The 18,609-nt window shown below is 52.7% G+C and overlaps 5 protein-coding genes across 5 annotated transcripts; 2 read left to right on the top strand and 3 right to left on the bottom strand.

Moving 5' to 3' along the window:
- Nucleotides 1–740: 740 nt before the first annotated feature.
- Nucleotides 741–2,415, bottom strand: BKA58DRAFT_406341 (uncharacterized protein; the record flags this gene model as incomplete). Its single annotated transcript, XM_046171948.1, has 3 exons — nt 741–1,913; nt 1,958–2,071; nt 2,188–2,415. 3 exons carry the CDS (start codon nt 2,413–2,415, stop codon nt 741–743), a joined length of 1,515 nt encoding a protein of 504 aa, XP_046020249.1.
- Nucleotides 2,416–5,117: 2,702 nt separating this feature from the next.
- Nucleotides 5,118–7,002, top strand: BKA58DRAFT_394527 (cyclophilin-like domain-containing protein). The gene is made up of 3 exons (XM_046171207.1): nt 5,118–5,236; nt 5,353–6,757; nt 6,814–7,002. Exons 1-2 carry the CDS (start codon nt 5,157–5,159, stop codon nt 6,695–6,697), a joined length of 1,425 nt encoding a protein of 474 aa, XP_046020250.1. The 5' UTR covers nt 5,118–5,156; the 3' UTR covers nt 6,698–6,757; nt 6,814–7,002.
- Nucleotides 7,003–7,004: 2 nt separating this feature from the next.
- Nucleotides 7,005–9,557, bottom strand: BKA58DRAFT_432696 (kinase-like domain-containing protein; the record flags this gene model as incomplete). The annotated part of the gene is made up of 4 exons (XM_046173141.1): nt 7,005–7,318; nt 7,358–8,013; nt 8,140–8,881; nt 9,188–9,557. The coding sequence occupies 4 exons, from the start codon at nt 9,555–9,557 to the stop codon at nt 7,314–7,316; spliced, it is 1,773 nt and encodes a 590-aa protein (XP_046020251.1). The 3' UTR covers nt 7,005–7,313.
- A 661-nt stretch (nt 9,558–10,218) lies between these two features.
- Nucleotides 10,219–11,544, top strand: BKA58DRAFT_63251 (uncharacterized protein). The gene has a single exon (XM_046175651.1). The coding sequence runs from the start codon at nt 10,647–10,649 to the stop codon at nt 11,481–11,483; it is 837 nt and encodes a 278-aa protein (XP_046020252.1). The 5' UTR covers nt 10,219–10,646; the 3' UTR covers nt 11,484–11,544.
- Nucleotides 11,545–12,790: 1,246 nt separating this feature from the next.
- BKA58DRAFT_63261 (DNA-directed RNA polymerase II subunit RPB1) lies at nt 12,791–18,344 on the bottom strand. Its single transcript, XM_046175652.1, has 3 exons — nt 17,898–18,344; nt 12,972–17,827; nt 12,791–12,902 (listed from the first exon to the last, which is right to left on the bottom strand). Exons 1-3 carry the CDS (start codon nt 18,252–18,254, stop codon nt 12,887–12,889), a joined length of 5,229 nt encoding a protein of 1,742 aa, XP_046020253.1. The 5' UTR covers nt 18,255–18,344; the 3' UTR covers nt 12,791–12,886.
- Between the last annotated feature and the right edge of the window lie 265 nt (nt 18,345–18,609).

Below are 18,609 nucleotides of genomic sequence, written 5' to 3' on the forward strand. Positions count from 1 at the left end.
TCTGCAGGTGGAACCGTGGGTTGAACTTCGTTACGATTATCATTATTCGCTCATGACACTTTTTATGCTAATCAGTACAAAGTATCCAGTACATGACCTCCTATGTTTCCGTGGTATCGCATGCGCAACAACCTTATACACACTAAGCTTGCGACATGTGCTTTTCCCAATTTGAGCGAGTGTGAACGTGATAAGAATGCGGGGTGTGTTTAGGGAGCGGCCCTGGCGTTTTGTCTTGATGAGAAGACATGGTAGTGATACTGATGTACAAGTATAGACAGACATTAACCGCCCAAGCAGAAAACAATCGTAACGTTTCGTAGCGTAGTAATGATGCTGAAGGCAATACAGTGTAAAACATCGAGACGAATACATAGCGTTACAACACAGTGTTGAATAAGTAGAAAAGAAAGATGATCTGATGAATGCCACTCGGAAATGGCTCACCGGTTGCTGAGGCCAGTGCGAAAGCGTAACGTGAACCGGGCCGAGAGCCATGCTCGTGATGATGGCGGGGTGCTTGAAGAGTCGATTGCCGGGACTAAGATGCAGAAAGGGAACAGCGTACTGACTGAAGCTCCCTGTCCAGGGATGCAGCGATGTGAGATGTTGTACATTGGTATAAATTCAGGCCATTAAGTACGCCACGGTGGTGAAGAAAGGAGCAGACTACGCAATAGTGACGAGACGAGAAGAGTGGCGCAGGCAAGCCGATTCGCTGTGATGCTGAAAGGGGTAGCTCAGTAAGTGCTGTTGAGGTTTCCCATAGAAGTGCGGTGGAGCTGCACAGGCTGCATATTCCGATCCTGGCACGTCTCGCGATGCAAACTGCGATTTCCTAGGGAGCTCCGTGTTTGGCTGTGGCTGAGAGGTGTGTAGCGATGACCACTGACGAGTGTGCAATCGCTCGATGACTCGCCACTTATCGAGTTCCGCTTTGACGACGAGACAGGGCTGTAGCTGTATAGATTTGTCTGTGAGGCTGGGCGTGTCATTGGGCGTGTCTCACGGACATAGGAGTAGTTTGTCGCTGGGGCCGGCGCACTCATCCCTTCGAGAAAACCAGATGTACTGAAGTTTAGCTCTAGCTGAGATGCAGTGGTGGTTGCAGTCGCATCGTCCGCGGTCGACGATGTATTTGGCATGTAGCTCATCCTGCTCTCCGCGTTGTCTGGCATGACCGGGGATATCAGCTGCGTAAAGGCATCTGCAGATGTCGCCCCGGATGCGTTGGCGTGACTCTCGCTGTCAGTGGTCCACGGTAGTAACGATTTCGCAAACGAGCCTCTACCGTCCATACCCGAAGTACCAATAGCCTGAGCCGAGCGGAGACGAGCATCTTGCATCTGGTCTACAACATGACTGCTCTGAGCTGGGCTCGGTTGTGGCATTGGCAGTTGTCTCCTAGGCACACTGGGGTCCAGAGGGAGAGGTTGTCGTGGATGGGGCCTCTCAGGGATAGCCAATTGCAGAGAAGACATGCCGGTATTGAGAGGGGATACGTCTGAAGGTGTGGCTAGTCGAGCGTTTGTATGAGCGAATTGCAAGTCCTGGTCAAAGTATGTGCTTCCCTGCTGCAAAGACTTCGAAGTCGGCTGAGCCCAGCGATAAGCAGGCGTGTACATGTTTGCGTTTGCGATTGCTGTAGACTGAGTTAGGTATGCCGGCGAGGGGTCGAGAGAGTAACTGTCGACCGGTGATGTGTCTTCGGAATAAGGTAGAGTCCAGGTTGGTTGATAGGCCGGCTTCGAGTCAAGTTGCGAGTACTGCTGAGTCGGCATCGCGCGTGCGTAAAGAGCGCCGTTGCCTTCCGTAGAGTACATGGACATTATGTTATGCCCAGTGGCCATACCACTGAGACTGAAAGCCATGTCCCTGTCGTCCATAACTTTGTGTACGGTGTCGGATCCCACCTAAGCGAATGAGTGATAGTACAAAACGCGAGCGGCTAACATACTCTGTGAAATTGACACTTTGTTGGATCTACTGCAGCTTGTCGACAGTTGAGGCATCCAATGCCGTTTCCAGGATCGCCGCTGCACCGAATTTTCCTCTTCCGACAACGCGCACACTAGAGATGATGTTAGCCAAGATAGGAACTACGTTTTTTCAAACCTCTATGGACAGGCGGCGAGGAATCGTATTTCGTGAATACTTCCGGAGTTCTTGAAGCACATGCTGACCTACCGCTACTGCAATGCGACGTCTCGCTGGCCCGTTTCCCATCATGGGTTCTTCCATGCTGGCTCGGTTATGCATACCGCCCACTGGGCCGCCCATGGGATAACCTCGTGGATTTTCTCGCGTGTTATGGGCTAACGATAGCGGAGCATTGCGATCGTTGTAGATGTAGTTCGGATACGATAAGTTGTGAGGCAAACAGCGTCGCGGACTGCCGTACTCCTTGACTGACATACTGACGAATCAACTAAACGTTAGCTATGTCAGTCATCATGACTTAAAGTTGACTTACATCTCACAAGGATACCAACAAGATCAACTATTGGCGAATCACCCTCAGGTATGATTCGGATAGCGTTCGCGGGATGCAAAGCCCGAGTCAAGAGTGAGCAGGAGGCAGTGACTGGACCGTAGGTGCTCCTCCAGGGAGAAAGTGTAATAGACCGGTGAGCAGGTCAAGCGATGATCGGTTCGCAGGAGTGTGTTTATAGCCTAAAGGAGTTCCTTGCGTCGGCAAGGACTGTTATACTGGATAAGAGAATGATGCAAGGCGAACGTGGCTCCAGAGATTGATTTCGAGTGTAAGTGTTGATCAAGAATTTGTTTGTAACTTTCTGTCCCCCATGGGAGCTATGTCATTAGTGCCCCGGACACCTGCATGCATGGACGCGGTACAGTCACCGCCGATGTACAAGAACCTGGGCCTGCGCTTCCAAGAGAGCACTGGCCAAGCGCCGCGGAGAGAAAGACAGGTGAAACATTGTACGGCCTAGGTGCTGTAAATACTACTTCACGACAAGCGCCAGAGCCGAATGAAGACCAATGAAGTATGTGCTGTGGCCCCCGCCTCTTCCTTGATGGGGCTATCTCACAGTCGTGAGGCTTTAGCAGATGCCCCATCGGACAAACACTGATGACTTTTCCCATTACAAAGAAGCCACGTTATCAGCTAGGCTTGACCTTTCGCAAACATTCGATGGATGTTTGTAACTGACATGGTGTTACCGCGGATCCGGGATGTGAGGCACAGATTTGACACTTTTGCTCGACTCGCCCTAGCCCAAGACGAGTGCCCCAGGCTCGCAGGGGTGTCGAAAGCGTTGGTGCGCTACACTTGCGAGGAGTGAACTTTCTGAGAGGAAAATCAGGCTGGCTACCAGCAGAGAGACCTACTGAGGGCTCCCGGGTCCCATAGTATCGCTTATAGCATGTATTCGCACATTTGATCCCACGAAAAGTCTGTTGTCAGATCAACTAATCGTTTCGAGCGTACATGGCTTGCGCTGAAACGTACCTGCAGATGATAGCTAGACCTCCTTTAAGACTCCCTGATTGGCTGAATGGTGAGCCAATACCGCTGGTAGTATCTACGATCACGTCATTTGCTAGCAATCTGCCCAACCCTACAAGTTTGGTCGCTGAGAATGCTTCAGGGGTTGGACAAAGGATTGTCTGATTAGCGATCCAACAGCCCTACACTGAACATGTATGCTACCGGTGGCAAATTTATCCCAAAGCCCCACGGCAAACGGATACACGGGGAAAGCTGGGGTAAGGTTCCGGTGGGTCCTAAGCCTATTATGGATTGCGTCGAACGAAAAGAATTGTCCCCAATGATGGCCCGGCTTCCAGATGGTTACATCTAAGGTCGATTTGAGAATGATGCTACGTAGCGCATTCAGAAAGATGTTCCGTGTTCACTATGAGTGAGTTATCCGAACGCGCTCGAAGTTTGAGCATACCATGGGTTGAAACAAACCCGGCCTGCACCTCGAGGGCCCTAGTAGCGCTATGAGTATTAAGACAGAACGGGTTTACACGCAGATGGTGAGGACTGAGATTGCTCGATCTGTCGATGTAACAAGCCAATGGGCGCAGCACAGGCCAGCGCCAAGCTGCAAGCAAACTTCGATGCGCATCCCATGCAAATGACCCATCATCGTAAGGCGATCTTTCTGAACTTAAAGCTTCATACCCCGGTTCAATGCATTGATTTGTATTAGCTTGTGCATCAAGTCGCACAGCTGTGTTGGTTCAGGCTATACCCGCATACGGTCTGAGGCCTGTGGGGTTGGGATGACAGGCAGATTACAAGGCTCGTGGATCCATCGTTGCTGTGCATCTGTGGACAAGTAGATTGTGAGTACGCATGAGAGAATTGCTGAAGCTCCGTCTTCGCAGTGATAGTGTCACCACACTTGTAATTATCAGTCATGCTGTGTCGCCTCCCTGGAGCAGAAGACCTCCTGGAATCCCGAAGACAGCAGCGATAACAGAGATTCCTCCACTTCTAGCAAGATAATCCCGTGGTCCTCGAAAAAGGATGGACTTGTCGCTCTGGTCTGGGCTGGCTGTCAGGCTTCGGCTGGTAGCAAGTGGAAGCGAGAAGCAGAGGTCCGCTCCAGGATTTTGACAGCCGGTGGTGGGGAGACGTGCCCAATATACAGAACGATGGCCTTTGGTCCAATGCCCCTGACGGACGGGGCCGGGGATTTCGGATCGATGTGCAGCAGGCAATGCAGTGGCTGCCCGAATCTGTGTGCAGGGATTGCCGTCAGACGCCGGGTAGCACTCAACGGTCCGCCTCTCAAAATTGCTTAGAGCTCTTTCTTGGTACTCTCACTATTTCTGGACAATGGCTTGACAAGCGTGGAAGCCTGCATCTTTAGTTCGATCTGTCAACGCCAATAGTGTATGCATCAGGATGCTGCTCTTGCATATAGACAAGGTGAACAAACGACGGCCTGGAGCGCGAACTGGTGTGAAGGCTGCTGAGGCACGTTGCCCAGGGAGTATTGGCTCAGCAGCTTGCGAGACGTGAAGGTGGAGAAACGCGACATGTACCTGGAGCTAAGCCGCATCGGGTGTTGCGTCATGATGACTAAGCGTCGAGGCTACGCGGTCTCGGATGCTGTCGCGCGCGTTAACGAACATTTGCGACAAACACTCGTTCTCGGCACAACATAGCCCAAACCATGTCTGTGCTGCTGGAAACGTCACTTGGAGATATCACCATCGACCTGTTGGTCGACGATGCGCCCAAATGCTGTGAAAAGTAAGTCAACCAATCCCTAACGCGCGCCTTGGGTTTTCGCACCTGCATGCTGCATGCTCCATCCCGCTGTCTTCCCAAGCTGAGCATAAACAGACACTGACAATTTGTCGCCTTAGCTTTCTCAAGCTGTGCAAAGTCAAGTACTACAACTTTGCCCCCGTTCATAGCGTCCAACCAAACTTCTCCTTCCAGACTGGCGACCCCATCGGCCCTGGTTCCAAAGACAGCGACGGCGGCCGCTCGATATGGGGCTTGCTCGACCCCGCACAGCCCGCGAAGAAGACGTTCGTACCCGAGTTCAAGCCTAAGCTCAAGCATGCCGAAATGGGGACCGTCAGCATGGCGACCGCGCCGAATCCCGAAGATCCAGACGAGCGGTTCGCCGGCAGCCAGTTCATCATAACGCTGGGGCAAAACATCGACTATCTTGACGGCAAAGCTGCTATATTCGGAACAGTGGTAGAGGGTTTTGACACGTTGGAGAAGATAAACACGGCATATATCGATGACCAGGGCCAGCCACTCAAAGACATCCGCATACTACACACAGTTGTCCTCGACGACCCATACGACGACCCCGCCGGCCTCGTGGAGCCACCTGAGAGCCCTATACCTTCGGCCGCGCAGCTCGCCACCGTCCGCGTCGCATACGATGAGAACCTCGAGGAAGACAACGACCCGGAAGCGTTGGAAAAGGTCCGCAGAGAACGTGAGGCGCGCGCACAGGCACTCACGCTCGAGATGGTAGGTGATCTGCCATTCGCCGAAGTCGCACCGCCCGAGAACGTGCTGTTCGTGTGCAAGCTCAACCCAGTGACGCAAGACGAGGATCTGGAGCTTATCTTTTCGCGATTCGGCAAGATTCTCAGCTGCGAGGTCATCAGGGATAAGCGCACAGGTGACAGCCTGCAGTACGCCTTCATCGAATACACCAATCAGAAAGACTGCGAGCAGGCCTACTTCAAGATGGATGGTGTTCTCATCGACGATCACCGCATACACGTCGACTTCTCCCAGTCCGTCTCGAAGATAGCCGACGATTGGCGGGACGTTACGAACAAGAAGCGGAGACGGGCTGCCGGCGGTTTCGGTGGTATCGACAATCTCGAGAAGAAGAAGCAGTATCGCGATGGCTCCGGGCGCCAGATCATGTCCGACTCCGTCGTCAACAACCTGGTGGCCGATCGAGATGTTTCAAAGGATACTGCGCCACGGCTAAGAGACACTAGTAGGGATGAACGAAGAGACGACACACGTAGACGTGAACGAAGGACGGAATACCACGACGACCGCTTCAAGCGGAATCGGAGTCGAAGTCCCAAGCGCGAGCCTCGTGATGGTGATGATGGAAGGTATAATCAGAGGAGAGAACGAAGCCGTAGCCCAAATCGCCATCGTGACAGCCGCCGGGAGAGGAGTCGGGATCGCTATCGCCGGGATGATCGGGACCGCCGACGATGAGAGCACTATTCTGTAGATCGAGGCGAATTTTATGTTTGAAGATAGGGCCAAGATTGTACTGTCAGTATTGCGACGTCTGGCTGGTGGTTCTAAGTAGTTAATGCAAATCCTCAAAGATTATCAACGCGAAACACGAATCCTGTCGCGAAGAAACACCAATCTGGTCACATCTCATCACAAGTTACGGTATTGTGTATGATAGATTTGCTTCTGAATTTGGTCTATAGCTGTTTCTGTCATCTTTAGGAGATGACCGACTTAGACGTATTTTGGCTACTGTCAGATAACAGAATCGAAAACGAACTTTCCGCCTTGACTACCGTGAACTTTCAAGCATACATCCCGCCGAAGTAGAGGATGCTGCTTATCGAGCGCCTGTCACGTTGCGCCAGCCATTCACTTCGGGGTGCCATCGTGTAGACAAAACACTTCTGAAGAGCCAGGCGCCGTATCGTATGATGATGCGACAGTATTACGGTCTCTTTCCTTAATATTTGCGATCTTTGCCAACCGATGAGGTTTGAGATAGTGGGGTGTTTAGTCGAAAAACATGGCTATCGTCGGTTTCCGGTAGTGAGGCGTAGTGTATTGTTTGAGGTGTGGACGCGCTTTCCGTTCAACCTGAGACAGCCATAGTATCATGCGGTGGTTCTTATGCACCATCGTCCTCCTCATCGCCCTTCACCCCCTTCTCAACCTCATAAAAGTCGATAAGCTCGTCACAGCACGACCACCAAGTAGTCTGTATCTCCAGCTCTTTATCCAGCGCCTCAAGAAGACCCTCAGGCGGCATCGCCGGCTCAAAGATCCGCGCAAGGTGCGTTTCGAGCAAGCTCTGCGCAGATACCCAACCACCCTGACCCAGCCCCCTAATGAACTCCCAATAATTCACACGACAATGAGGTATCTCGCGGAGTAACTTGGATATGAGGTTATCTGCGTCCCCACCTTGAGTTACTGCAGCGACAGCGGCTTGGTAGAGACCAGATTTGATCGTGAACTCCGCGTTTTCAGCATCGCTGGCTTCAGCTATAGCGGCAGCATAGATCTCGCGGTAGTGTTCGTAGTTCCATGCCATGCACGGCGGGATCCCGAGACCAAATGTGTATTCTGGGAACCAATCGCTGCGGAGAAACATGGGGACAGCTGTGGCGCCGATGCAGCGTGGTGCTGCGATCGCATTGTCCCAGTCGATGATTCCAGTTACGTTGCCCTCGTCGTCGCAAAGAATGTTTTGTAGATCGAGATCATTGTGATGGAGGGTGAAAGTCTCGCCAGGTGACCCGCGGAACGCCGGCTGACGATGGAGAATTAAGCTGAGGATAGTTCGAACACCACTATCTTCAAGCCCATCGTCTTCTTCCCACTCGTCTTTGTTTAGGAGATCGATAAATCGAATACCCATCTGTTTCATCTTGGCTCTGAAGCGAGCCCGAAAATACTCCTCGGTTGTAGCAGCCGGTGGACGCTTGAAAGCTTCATCGCCATCTTTGTGTGTCCAGTGGCACGTGGGTCCAATACCGGTGAGGTTGCCGTCATCGTCGAAGTTAGGTGCTCCAATGGCATCGAATTTAAGAGTCTGAATCTGAATCATTACCTGTGCCAATGAGCGTAGCAACGTAAGACGCTTCTTTTCAATATGGGGAGGCGGCACATCCGCATGTTGGAAGATAAGATGGGAATCGACGGAGGGATAATCTTCTGGAAACCAGATATTGTTAGCAGGCGTGCCGGGCAACATCGTCATCAAGATGTATGGGAAACCAAGCGCGTTGTCATGACCAGTGGAGTAGTGAATGACTTGTGCGACAGGCGCGGTTGTGTTCTTGCGGATGTACTCAATTAGCTGAGCTTCGTTCTTCAGCACGTAGGTGTCTTCCTTTTGCCAGTGTGCGAGCGTACCGTGGCCAGGGACGCGGACAACGTACTTGCGAGTCTGTTCGCCTTCAGAAACAGTGACGAAAGTCGCTGCGTTGTACGTGCCCTTCGTACGGCGCACTACATCTACGGTGGTGGTGGGCGAGGACGAAAGATCGCAGGCCTTGATCAGTTCGCGGTACTTTGCATCGGGAACTGCCTCAATCGTCTTGAAGTCGCAACGCGGGCCGCCATCGTCATCCGAATCTTCTTTGTTGGAGTTCGCGCGTTCGCAATGCTTGTCCTTATCAGCATCAGGAAGTGTACCTGAGCCAATAGCGGAGTCATTACGGCCTGGCTTATCTGATTTAGACTTGGAGAATCGGAGATTCATGAAGCGCGGGAGAGCGAGTTTCTTATAGGCAGCCTTCGCATAGCGGCGAAGACGATGTTTCTTTTCCTTTTCCCCAGCAGGCTGCTCTGGCAACGCAGAGATCTCCCCTTCGGCTTGATCCACAGATTCAGTGGGGATCTGGTAGGCGATATGTCCCAACAAGCGCACGGAAAAGCCGTCTTGCTCCTGGACCGATGGTTGCTCTGGGCCCGGATGCGATTCGGGAGAAGGAGATATACCCGGTACGAAGAATGTCTCACCATATTCAAGATACGGGAGAGAATGGTCGGTTGGGGCAGTCGATTTTGAAGATGATCGTGAGGGTGGATCATTGTTGCAGACTTCTGATGTATGATGCGACAAAGTCGTTGCTGTAGGCGTGTTGCTTGGTAGACGAATCGGTGAGTTCGACTGATCAATCGAGGACGGCTCCTCAGAAGTTTTGCGGCCTAGGGTAGTGGAGAATGAATGGCAGATGTCTTTACCGATGTTAACCACCTTTTCGAATGGATTACATGAAGTAGCATGAGATGACGTGGGGGTCTTCGGGGTGGAGAACAAAGTCGCAGTCGCAGCGCGTACACCCTTTTTGTTCTTGAAGCCAAACATCGTTGCGCAGGTGTTCTGAACTTCTTCAGAATGTTTCGCTGGGAAAATTGGCGCTGTTGGGGTCAGGTCTCACCAACTCAAGTGTAGAGTGTTGCGGTCTGCTTTGAGGGTTAAGTTGCCGACTCCAGACAAAGAGTCAGTAACAACAAGGGCACGAGGCGGGAGACTGTTATACGAATAGGGATCTGGACTTACCGAGTGAATCTATCTCAGCACGGCCATACCTTCTGTGAATACAGCGCTGATAGTAGTGAATTACCCTAGACGATAACGGAAGATCATGAGCAAGAAGCGTTGGCTTTAAGGGCCGAGACCACTATCCGAGCGTTGTCGTTCGTCAACAAACCTCTACCATATGATGAGACGAAAGCAAGCGGTTCTAGACCATGTAAGACATATCGTAGTTCCATGTTGGAATTGAAGCATACCGTGTAAGCACACCATGAGGGAAGCAGGGGAAGGGATCAAGACATCGCTGGATTACGCTGTTGATGGTGTCTTTGATCTTCGGTAATTTCGGTAACCTGGTAATGAGCCGTCGTCATTTCTGATGGTAGAGACCGAATATAAGCATCAAGACAAGCATTTCTGCTATTGACGAGGAGCTATCCGAGTCTTTCTGAATAAAGACCTTCAGATGCAACGATATCTCAGCTGCATGGTGCACCAAAGGTAAGTGTGAAATAAGTTAGGGTCAGCACAAGGTTTTCTGTGTCTCGACAGCTTGGTGAAAGGTATTCAGTACTCGAGAGCGCAGACAGCTTGCGAAGAACGACTGTCGCGGGCCGACTGCAGCTATTGCATTTCGCCTCTTTTGCCTGGCAGTAAGTCAAGAGGTACCCTCTCTGCCATGGTCATACGCGCACAAATTACTCCACAACCTGCTCTCAAGTGAAGCTTTCTCAACCACACGCAAGAACATACTCGCCCCTACCCAATCCTCCATTCTTTACCTTTTGAGCTCCTCCAATATCAAGAATCGATACCCTCCTTCACTTTCTCAGCCGTGACATTTAGTCATTGTACAGCTCTTGCAACTGCTCAGGCCCGTGCAGAGTAAATAATTCGGAGACTGAGAAGTAGTCCAAGATGCCTTTCTTCAAGGGAATCAAGAGTAAGCTCGGTGCTACAGCAGCCAACACAGATAAAAAGGCCAAGCCACTTCCTCTTAGACTTACCTTTACGGAGCAAACACAGCCCGATGATCATGTCATCAGAAGTTTTGACGACCTCTTTTCCAAGACAGTTAGAGTTTGGAGAGGTGGCCACTGGCACAATGATGTAAAGAATGGTGCCACAGGCGTGCTGTTTGACTCATCCCACCACGTACCTGGTGAAGGCGCCAAGGATCGTTCGGCTTTCAAGGATGGCAAGTTTGGATTTTGCCTGGAGTGGATCGACTTTCCGTACGACGGAGAAGTCTATCGTGTCCGCTGCATGAATGAGTTCTGTATAAAGTCCCAGCAGTGTACGGACCACCCAAAGACGGTCTACAAGGACGGTCCGAACCGTATATACGATCTCATGAATCGGGGCGGGACGGTCACATATGGTATGATCAAAGATACCGACGCCCCAGAGGTCCCTTTGACGGATGATCAGCGAAAGTCGAAGGCCCTGGAGCATCTCAAAGAGGTCGAAACCAGGCTGGATGAGGCGTACGCCACCGGTCTGAATGTCGTAGAGATGCGAAAACAGTATGACATCGTGCAGAGAGCGATGAAAGACAAGAGTTACTTGCTTGAGGACAGGTCCGATGCCGCACCGCAACCGGGCTTATCTGCTCCCATTCTTAGCGCCCGGAGATCTGCGAATAACTCAGCTCCAGGTAACGCAGCCCTCGACGCCAAAGCTAGACGTAATCCGAATGGTAAGAAGAAGGGCAAGACGAATTACACCAACGACCTGGAGTCGATCCAGGAGTAGACGGCACTCGAGCGAGTGGTAGAGATGGAGACGAGTATGTCTTGACCTTCCACGGGCTCGTTGTCCGGCGACAACGTAGTGAAACCGGTGCGCGTTGTCTAACATAGCGTGATTTCGAAGTATCACATAAATAATCCCAAAACCACCTCTTTTTGATCGATGATGTATGAACGTTTCCCCATGTGAACTGAGAGAAGATAGGCGTGGACTGCTGCATGCGACGTTGATGAAGCGCAGCGAGGCGTGTTCAAGAGATGGATTTGTAACTGGAAATAGGCCGTCGACAGTCTCATGCCACCGCTCGATCGTCCAAGCGTGGGCAGTGACGCGCATTGTACCATGTGCATCGTATCATGGCGGAGTGAAGCAATTGTGATGCACCTGCTGACATGACAACCTGGAGGTAAGTACCTGCCACCGCGCTGACGCGAACGGCAACCGCGGACAGCTGTACAGCAAGAGCGGCGCCTTTACCTTGGCATCATTTCGCGAACGAGCTTCATTCGCGTCGCTCGCAAAGACAGGGCGCGATAAAATGTAGCGTTCAGCAACCAGAAGGGAGAGGATGCACTGAGGTGGAAGAGTGAGGAAGGGACACCTAACGGGAAAGCAAGGCCATCAGCAAGACACGTGATGGCGCGGCTGCCGAGACCAAAACCACAACACCACGGCGAACATAACAAATGACAATTATCATCGTCATATTTCTTCTTGATTATCTACTCCGACTCAGCTAACGCGCAGCAACAACGTGACTCTATATTCCCTCTCATGCGTCTCATTTTCCTCCATCGCTTCCCTCCCAGCAAGTAAAGGAGCCCCACCGAACGCAATTTGTATCGGGCTAGCAAGTCCGTCTGATCTTTCTAAACATGCAAAAACATGCGCAAGCATCCATCTCTCAAAAAGAAAGCCCCCGATTATGTTATGAGGGCGCGCAAAGCAAAAGCTCAAAAACAACGCTCCGCTTCCAAACGCCCAATGCGCAATTTTCTTCCAAAGTATGATTAAACGCCCGTAAAACAACCCTTGACGTAAGATGAAGGACGAAGGGTGTTTGTATGCAATCTTGATCCGCGTGCGTGACAAGCCGAACAGTAAGAGAAACGCGTAAAAAGCAGGTTTTTGGTGCCACCGTGCAGCTTCGGATGATAGTGGTACAAACGTGTGAAAAGAGGGAAGAAGCCTCATCACTCGTTGCGCGGATTCCATGTTGTATGGTAGTAGTAAGGGGGAATGCCATGAGCCTAGTTAAAGGAACAGCGTACCACCCACATGCACAAACATGTCATCAATCCACGGCAAAGAGAGAGAGGAGGAAAAGAACATTTTCATACACAAAAACTAGAAGAAGAGATCGAGAGAAAAAGAGGGCTCCGATACCTACATCGCCGTCAACCCAGTTATTGCTTTGGAGATCTGGAATGGAAGTTAGCATGTGCGAGATAAACGGAGGTTGTCTACAACTATGACCAAAAGGGTACTTACGTAGGAGAGTACGCTCCGCCCGGAGAGGTAGGGCTGTAGCGTGGGGAGGTAGGTGAGAAGGAGCCTGCTGGACTCGTGGGCGAGTAGCGTGGCGACGTCGGGCTGTATTGCGGCGACGTGGGTGAAGTCGGAGACTGCCTGTTGCTGCTCGCCTGGTATTGAGGGCTTGTGGGACTGTACTGCGGCGATGTGGGGCTGTATTGTGGCGAAGTCGGGCTGTACGCGGGAGAAGTCGCGCCACCCATGAACGTTGGGGACGTTGGGCTGTAGTTGGGAGAAGTCGGAGAGTATTGAGGTGACGTCGGTGAATAACCAGCGGGAGATGTAGGCGAGTACGACGGTGATGTGGGTGAGCCGTATCGAGGCGATGTTGGTGAGTAGTGCGGGGATGTAGGCGAAGCCATGTATCCTGGCGATGTTGCTGCGAAACGAGGGCTGGCAGTGCCAGGCGAGGTAGGCGAGTAACCAGGCGAAGTTGGTGAGAAGCCTGGAGACACTGGGCTGGTAAAGCCAGGGGACATGCCAGTAAAGCCTGAGCCACCTGGGCTTCTGCCTCCGTCGTATGGGCTGAAGCCACCACCTCCGTAGCTACCTCCATAGGCAGTGAAGCCACCGGCATCGTCGCCTCCACCAGCTGCAGCCATAGGAGAGAACGAAACCTGATCGTAAGAGCCGACACCCATGCCACCCTCGTACGTAGGAGAGCCCAAGTCGTAGGGCGTATTAGCACCGTCACTGAGGTAGTTGCCAGCACCAGCAGCGCCACCCATCATCTTTGAGTTGTCCTCCACCATGGTAAGGAGCATGGCATTGTCCATGACCACGTCAAACTCTCCAGTACCCATAGGCGCCAACTGACCGAGCATGATGTTCTCAGATACACCACGGCAGTCGTCCAGCTCACCAAATCCGGCAGCTTCCAGGAGGATCTCCACTGTCTCTTCGAAAGAACAACGCATGAGAGCACCAGTGTCGTTACGGTTGATGCCGTGACGAGTGATGGCCATGAGAAGACCACGCTGGCACATGATGTCGACGAGCAAGGCCATGTGACGATGGTTGACGTAAGAACCGTCGAATGACAAAACCATACCAAGCTCCTTGAGTAGACCTGCACGAGCCGCCTCGATTCCAAGAACAGCGAGGATCTCGATGAAAGAGTTGGAGTAGGTCTTGGTGGCATCAACGCCCTCAATGGCAAGAACCTCGGCCAGTGCGGTACCTGTGGTATCGAGCACCCACTCCTTACATTCATCCTTGTTCTTTGAGTGTACAAGAGACTTGTCCGGCATCTCAACGGTAGTGATGTGGTCTCGGATGAAAGCACGCTCGATACCACGAACACCACGTAGCGTAACGTCATCGAGGAGATGCTTCTCGAGCTTGCGCATCCATCGCTCGTCACGCTCATCCTCATCCTCGTCATCCTTCTGAAGGTTCTGGTCCCAGATGAAACGAACACGCATGACCTGCTCGTCGGCGTTCTCGTCACTGAAGATGACTGCCAGATTAGGCTTGAACTCTTCCTTGATCTTACCAGCAACTTCGCCAATGGTGATACTCTTGTCCAACAGCTTCTTGCGGTCGAGGATAATGCGGAGCAACCACTTGGACTGGGACTCAATGACTTCGTCCTCTTCGGGAAGAATGAAGTAAGACTCAACCATGTCCTGGTCCTCCTCAACTAGCGTCGACTGAATGTCGGGGTCGTAGTAGAGTTCAACAGCTTGTGTCAACGAGCGGAGAGTTGTGAGTTCGATGGTGCTTCGCAGGCGCTTGGCATCCTGTTGGCTGGCCTTTGAGTCTGTTTGACGGACCAACATAGACGGAGTCTTGATGTTGGCAGCGACGTTCAGAATTTCCTTGAGACGGGGCACACCGAGAGTGACGTTCTTGGAAGACACACCAGCAAAATGGAAAGTGTTAAGCGTCATTTGCGTGGCGGGTTCACCGATAGACTGCGCAGCCAGAACACCTACCATCTCACCTGGAGCGACAGCAGCCTTGAGGAAACGGTCTTCGAGTTCACCAAGAACATAGTTCAAGGCCTCCTTGTTCAGACGATGCTGAACGACAAGCTTCTTGAATGCGAGACGAGCGCGCAGATGAGCCTTGAACAGATACGTCGCACTGCTCTGGGCTTCTCTTGACAGTTCGTCGGTGCCACGAATGACGACCAATCGCTCCAGAGTTTCCTGCACCTGTCTGATGGTCTCGATCGGGTGTAGGTTGCTGACAGCCTTCTCGGGGTTGATGTTGAACCGCGCCTGAGCGGACCGGATCATACGCTGGATGTTGAGAGGCAACTGGAAGGACTCTAGGTTCTCGTCGGTCACATTCTTGCGGAGAGTCTCACGATCAAGCTTGATCATCTCGAACTCTTCGTCCAGAGCTCGTTGAACATCAACGTCACCCTGGAATGTAGTAGCACCCTCCAGCTTCGACACTGGAATCTCCGGGTAGTCCGTCGTGAGGACATCAAGCTTGTATCCATCCTCAAAGTCAGCCTCGGAAGCCATGAGGATGTCCATGGACTGATTCTCAATGTGCGCACCATCCAAACCATCTTCACCGTAGATGAACTCGACGATATCTCCCATGGAGTTACGCACAGTTCCATCGTACTTAACCATAACATCTTCGAGGGCCTTGACGAGACGACGTTGAATGTAACCAGTCTCAGCTGTCTTGACTGCTGTATCGATCAAACCTTCACGACCAGCCATGGCGTGGAAGAAGAACTCCGACGGCGTAAGACCGCGCAGATACGAGTTTTCGACGAATCCACGAGACTCTGGCGAGTAGTCGTCCTTTGAGAAATGCGGCAGCGTCCTGTACTTGAAGCCATAGGGAATACGCTGTCCTTCCACAGCTTGTTGACCGACGAGGGCAACCATCTGAGAGATGTTGACAGTGGAACCCTTGGAACCGGAGACGACAGTCTGCACGACGTTGTTGAAATCCTTCAAACTGGTCTGAGCGGCGGTACCTCCACCCTCACGACCTTCGTTGAGGAACTTCTGGACCTTGGATTCGAATGTACCACGAATCGTCATACCAGGCATAGGCTCAAGCGCATCCTTAGTGGCTGTCGCAATAATTTCTTCAACCTTGGCCTTCGACTTGGAAATTTCCGAGGCAATCTTGTCTGAGGTGGCAGGATCCGGAATAGTGTCACCCACACCGAAACTGAAACCGTAGTGAAGAAGCCACCAGTTGCAGATGCGCTGGCAGGCATTGAAGAACTTGACTGCTGCATCTGGTCCGAGCTCGTTGAAGATGATATGAATAACACCACCTGCAGAGGCACCGACAATCTTCTTTGTGACCTGACCGTAAAGCAGCTGACCACCTTTGATAGCGAACGACTTGTCAACGATGTCGTTGTATGCACTGGGTTTGGAGTCGGCCTCCTTCTTCTCAATGTTGACCTCACGTGGGAAAGCCATGCTGATAATCTGCTTACCAGTCCAGAGAGGCCGGGGCTTCAGAATGGCTGGCTCTGGAACAATACCATCCCAATCAGGCACCCACATGAGGATGGGCATGACCTGCTCGATGGGGATGAAGTTGTCACGACGACTCATTTTGTAAACACCGAGAAGCGTGTCCTGCACGATACCCATCAAGGGCTGGTTCTTCTGTGGTGATACAATCTGCTTGGGAACCATGCACAGGTTCTGCACCTCAGCGCGGGTCTCGTCGCTCTGGGGTACGTGAAGATTCATCTCGTCACCGTCGAAATCAGCGTTGTAGGGTGATGTGACGGACAAGTTGAGACGGAACGTTGAGTAGGGCATGACCTTGACGCGATGTCCCATCATGGACTCCTTGTGCAGCGAGGGCTGACGGTTGAAGATGATGACGTCGTCGTCGTCAATATGGCGCTCGACCTTCCAGCCGTACTGTAACCGCAGGTCGTCAAGGTTCTTGTTGTGCTTGAGGTCCAGACGGACACCGTCGGCCTTGATGACGTAGTTGGCACCAGGGTGTTGGTTAGGACCGTTGCGCACCAGATTCGTCAGCTTGCTGATGTTGAACTTGGTGACAACCTCGGGGTATGTCAGGGTACGTGCGATAGATCGGGGCACACCGACTTGGTCCAGTGACAGGTTAGGGTCACCGGTGATGACAGTACGTGCGGAGAAGTCGACACGCTTTCCCATCAAGTTACCACGAAGACGACCCTCCTTGCCCTTCAAGCGACCACGGATAGTCTTGAGCGGTCGGCCAGACTTCTGCATGGCCTGTGGAACACCGTTGGCGTCGTTGTCCATGTAGGTGGCGACGTGGTACTGAACGAGAGCCTCAAACTCGGCCGTTACGTGTGCAGGAGAACCCTCCTGCTGACACTCTGCGACACGACCGTTGGCGCGGATAATGTCTCCAAGCTTGTAAGTCAAATCGTCCTCTCCACGCATACCCTGGCCAGTACCGTCAACGGAAATACTGGGGCGAACCGGAGGCGGGGGCACTGGCAGGACATCGAGAATCATCCATTCGGGGCGAGCGTAGTCGGCGTTCAGACCGAGCAGTTGGAGTGTGTTGTCGGACATGAGCTTGAAGATAGTCTGCGCCTGCTTCGGCGTGATGACTTCCTTGCGATCGCCTTGGCCGTCGTCGTCGTCCTTCTTGCTCTGTTTCCAGGTGCCGGTCAGCTTGAGACCCTCCTTGCGGATAGAGTCTGGCTGTTTGCTGCCGCAGCCACCGTGGGCGATCTTGGGGAGCTTATTCTTGTCGCTGCCATCATCTACATCCTGCATGCACACGGTCTTGCCCTTGGACATGCGCCAGATTTTGTCGAAGCGCTTCTTTGCATCCTTGGTCTTGGCAGCGGCGGCCCAGTCAGGATGGTTCTGATATCGCAGTTAGCATGAAAAATCTAGGATCTGAAGTCTCTGTTCTGTCTTCCGCGGGAAGACTTACGAAGTCAGCCTTGATCAGACCACAGGTGTGGCAGACAGTCTCAAGCAGCTTCTTGATCTTCACGACGAAACCAACGTGGAAGACGGGTGTGTGCAGCTCAATGTGACCAAAATGACCGGGGCAGGTCTGGATGTCCTCCTTGCAGGTCGCGCACGAGTACATGCGGTCAATGGTACCGAGCTTGGGGTCGTTGAGGCCCTGCTCGCGCGGCTTCTGCTTCTGCTCGTCCATGGTCTCCGGGTAGATGATGTGGACCACGCTCATGGCCTTGATCTCCTCGGGGGAGAGCAGCCCGAACTGGATCTCCTTGATCGTCCGGAGCGGACATTTCGACACCTGTGGGGCGCCGGGAGGCATTTTGGCGATGGTTGAAAGGGCTTGCGGGTGAGAGAGTCGCGGGAGGCCGTTCTATCGGTCGGCGGTGGCCACGCCGGGCGGTTCCTCCGCGTATTAAGTAGTAAGTGCGACTGCCGTTGTAGCTGAGTCGAGAGCTGTGGCGCCTGGTAAAAGACTGATTGCGCGCCGCGCGCGGGAAGAGATGCGGTCGAAGAGTCGTACCCGTGAAAAGGGCGGACGGGGGTCGGGGGCTCGCCGGGTCGCGCCTCGGGGTCGGAGGCGTGCGCGCGTATTAAAAGCGCTCGGGGGAGCACTATCGGGGTCGGCGAGGTGGAAGACGCGCTCTAGGTATGTAAGAGCGGCCGTTGGTGATGGC

Source organism: Alternaria rosae, assembly GCF_020736505.1.
Source record: "Alternaria rosae strain MPI-PUGE-AT-0040 chromosome Unknown BKA58scaffold_13, whole genome shotgun sequence".
NCBI lineage: Eukaryota > Fungi > Ascomycota > Dothideomycetes > Pleosporales > Pleosporaceae > Alternaria > Alternaria rosae.

What these genes read in the sequence shown, in the direction of transcription:
- BKA58DRAFT_394527 (XM_046171207.1), top strand. Translation starts at nt 5,157, where the DNA reads ATGTCTGTGCTGCTGGAAACGTCACTTGGAGATATCACCATCGACCTG. An exon ending in GCGCCCAAATGCTGTGAAAA is followed by an intron (nt 5,237 to 5,352) that starts GTAAGTCAACCA and finishes TTGTCGCCTTAG; the next exon opens with CTTTCTCAAGCTGTGCAAAG.
- BKA58DRAFT_63251 (XM_046175651.1), top strand. Translation starts at nt 10,647, where the DNA reads ATGCCTTTCTTCAAGGGAATCAAGAGTAAGCTCGGTGCTACAGCAGCC.
- BKA58DRAFT_63261 (XM_046175652.1), bottom strand. Translation starts at nt 18,254, where the DNA reads ATGCCTCCCGGCGCCCCACAGGTGTCGAAATGTCCGCTCCGGACGATC. An exon ending in GTCTGATCAAGGCTGACTTC is followed by an intron (nt 17,828 to 17,897) that starts GTAAGTCTTCCC and finishes CTGCGATATCAG; the next exon opens with AACCATCCTGACTGGGCCGC.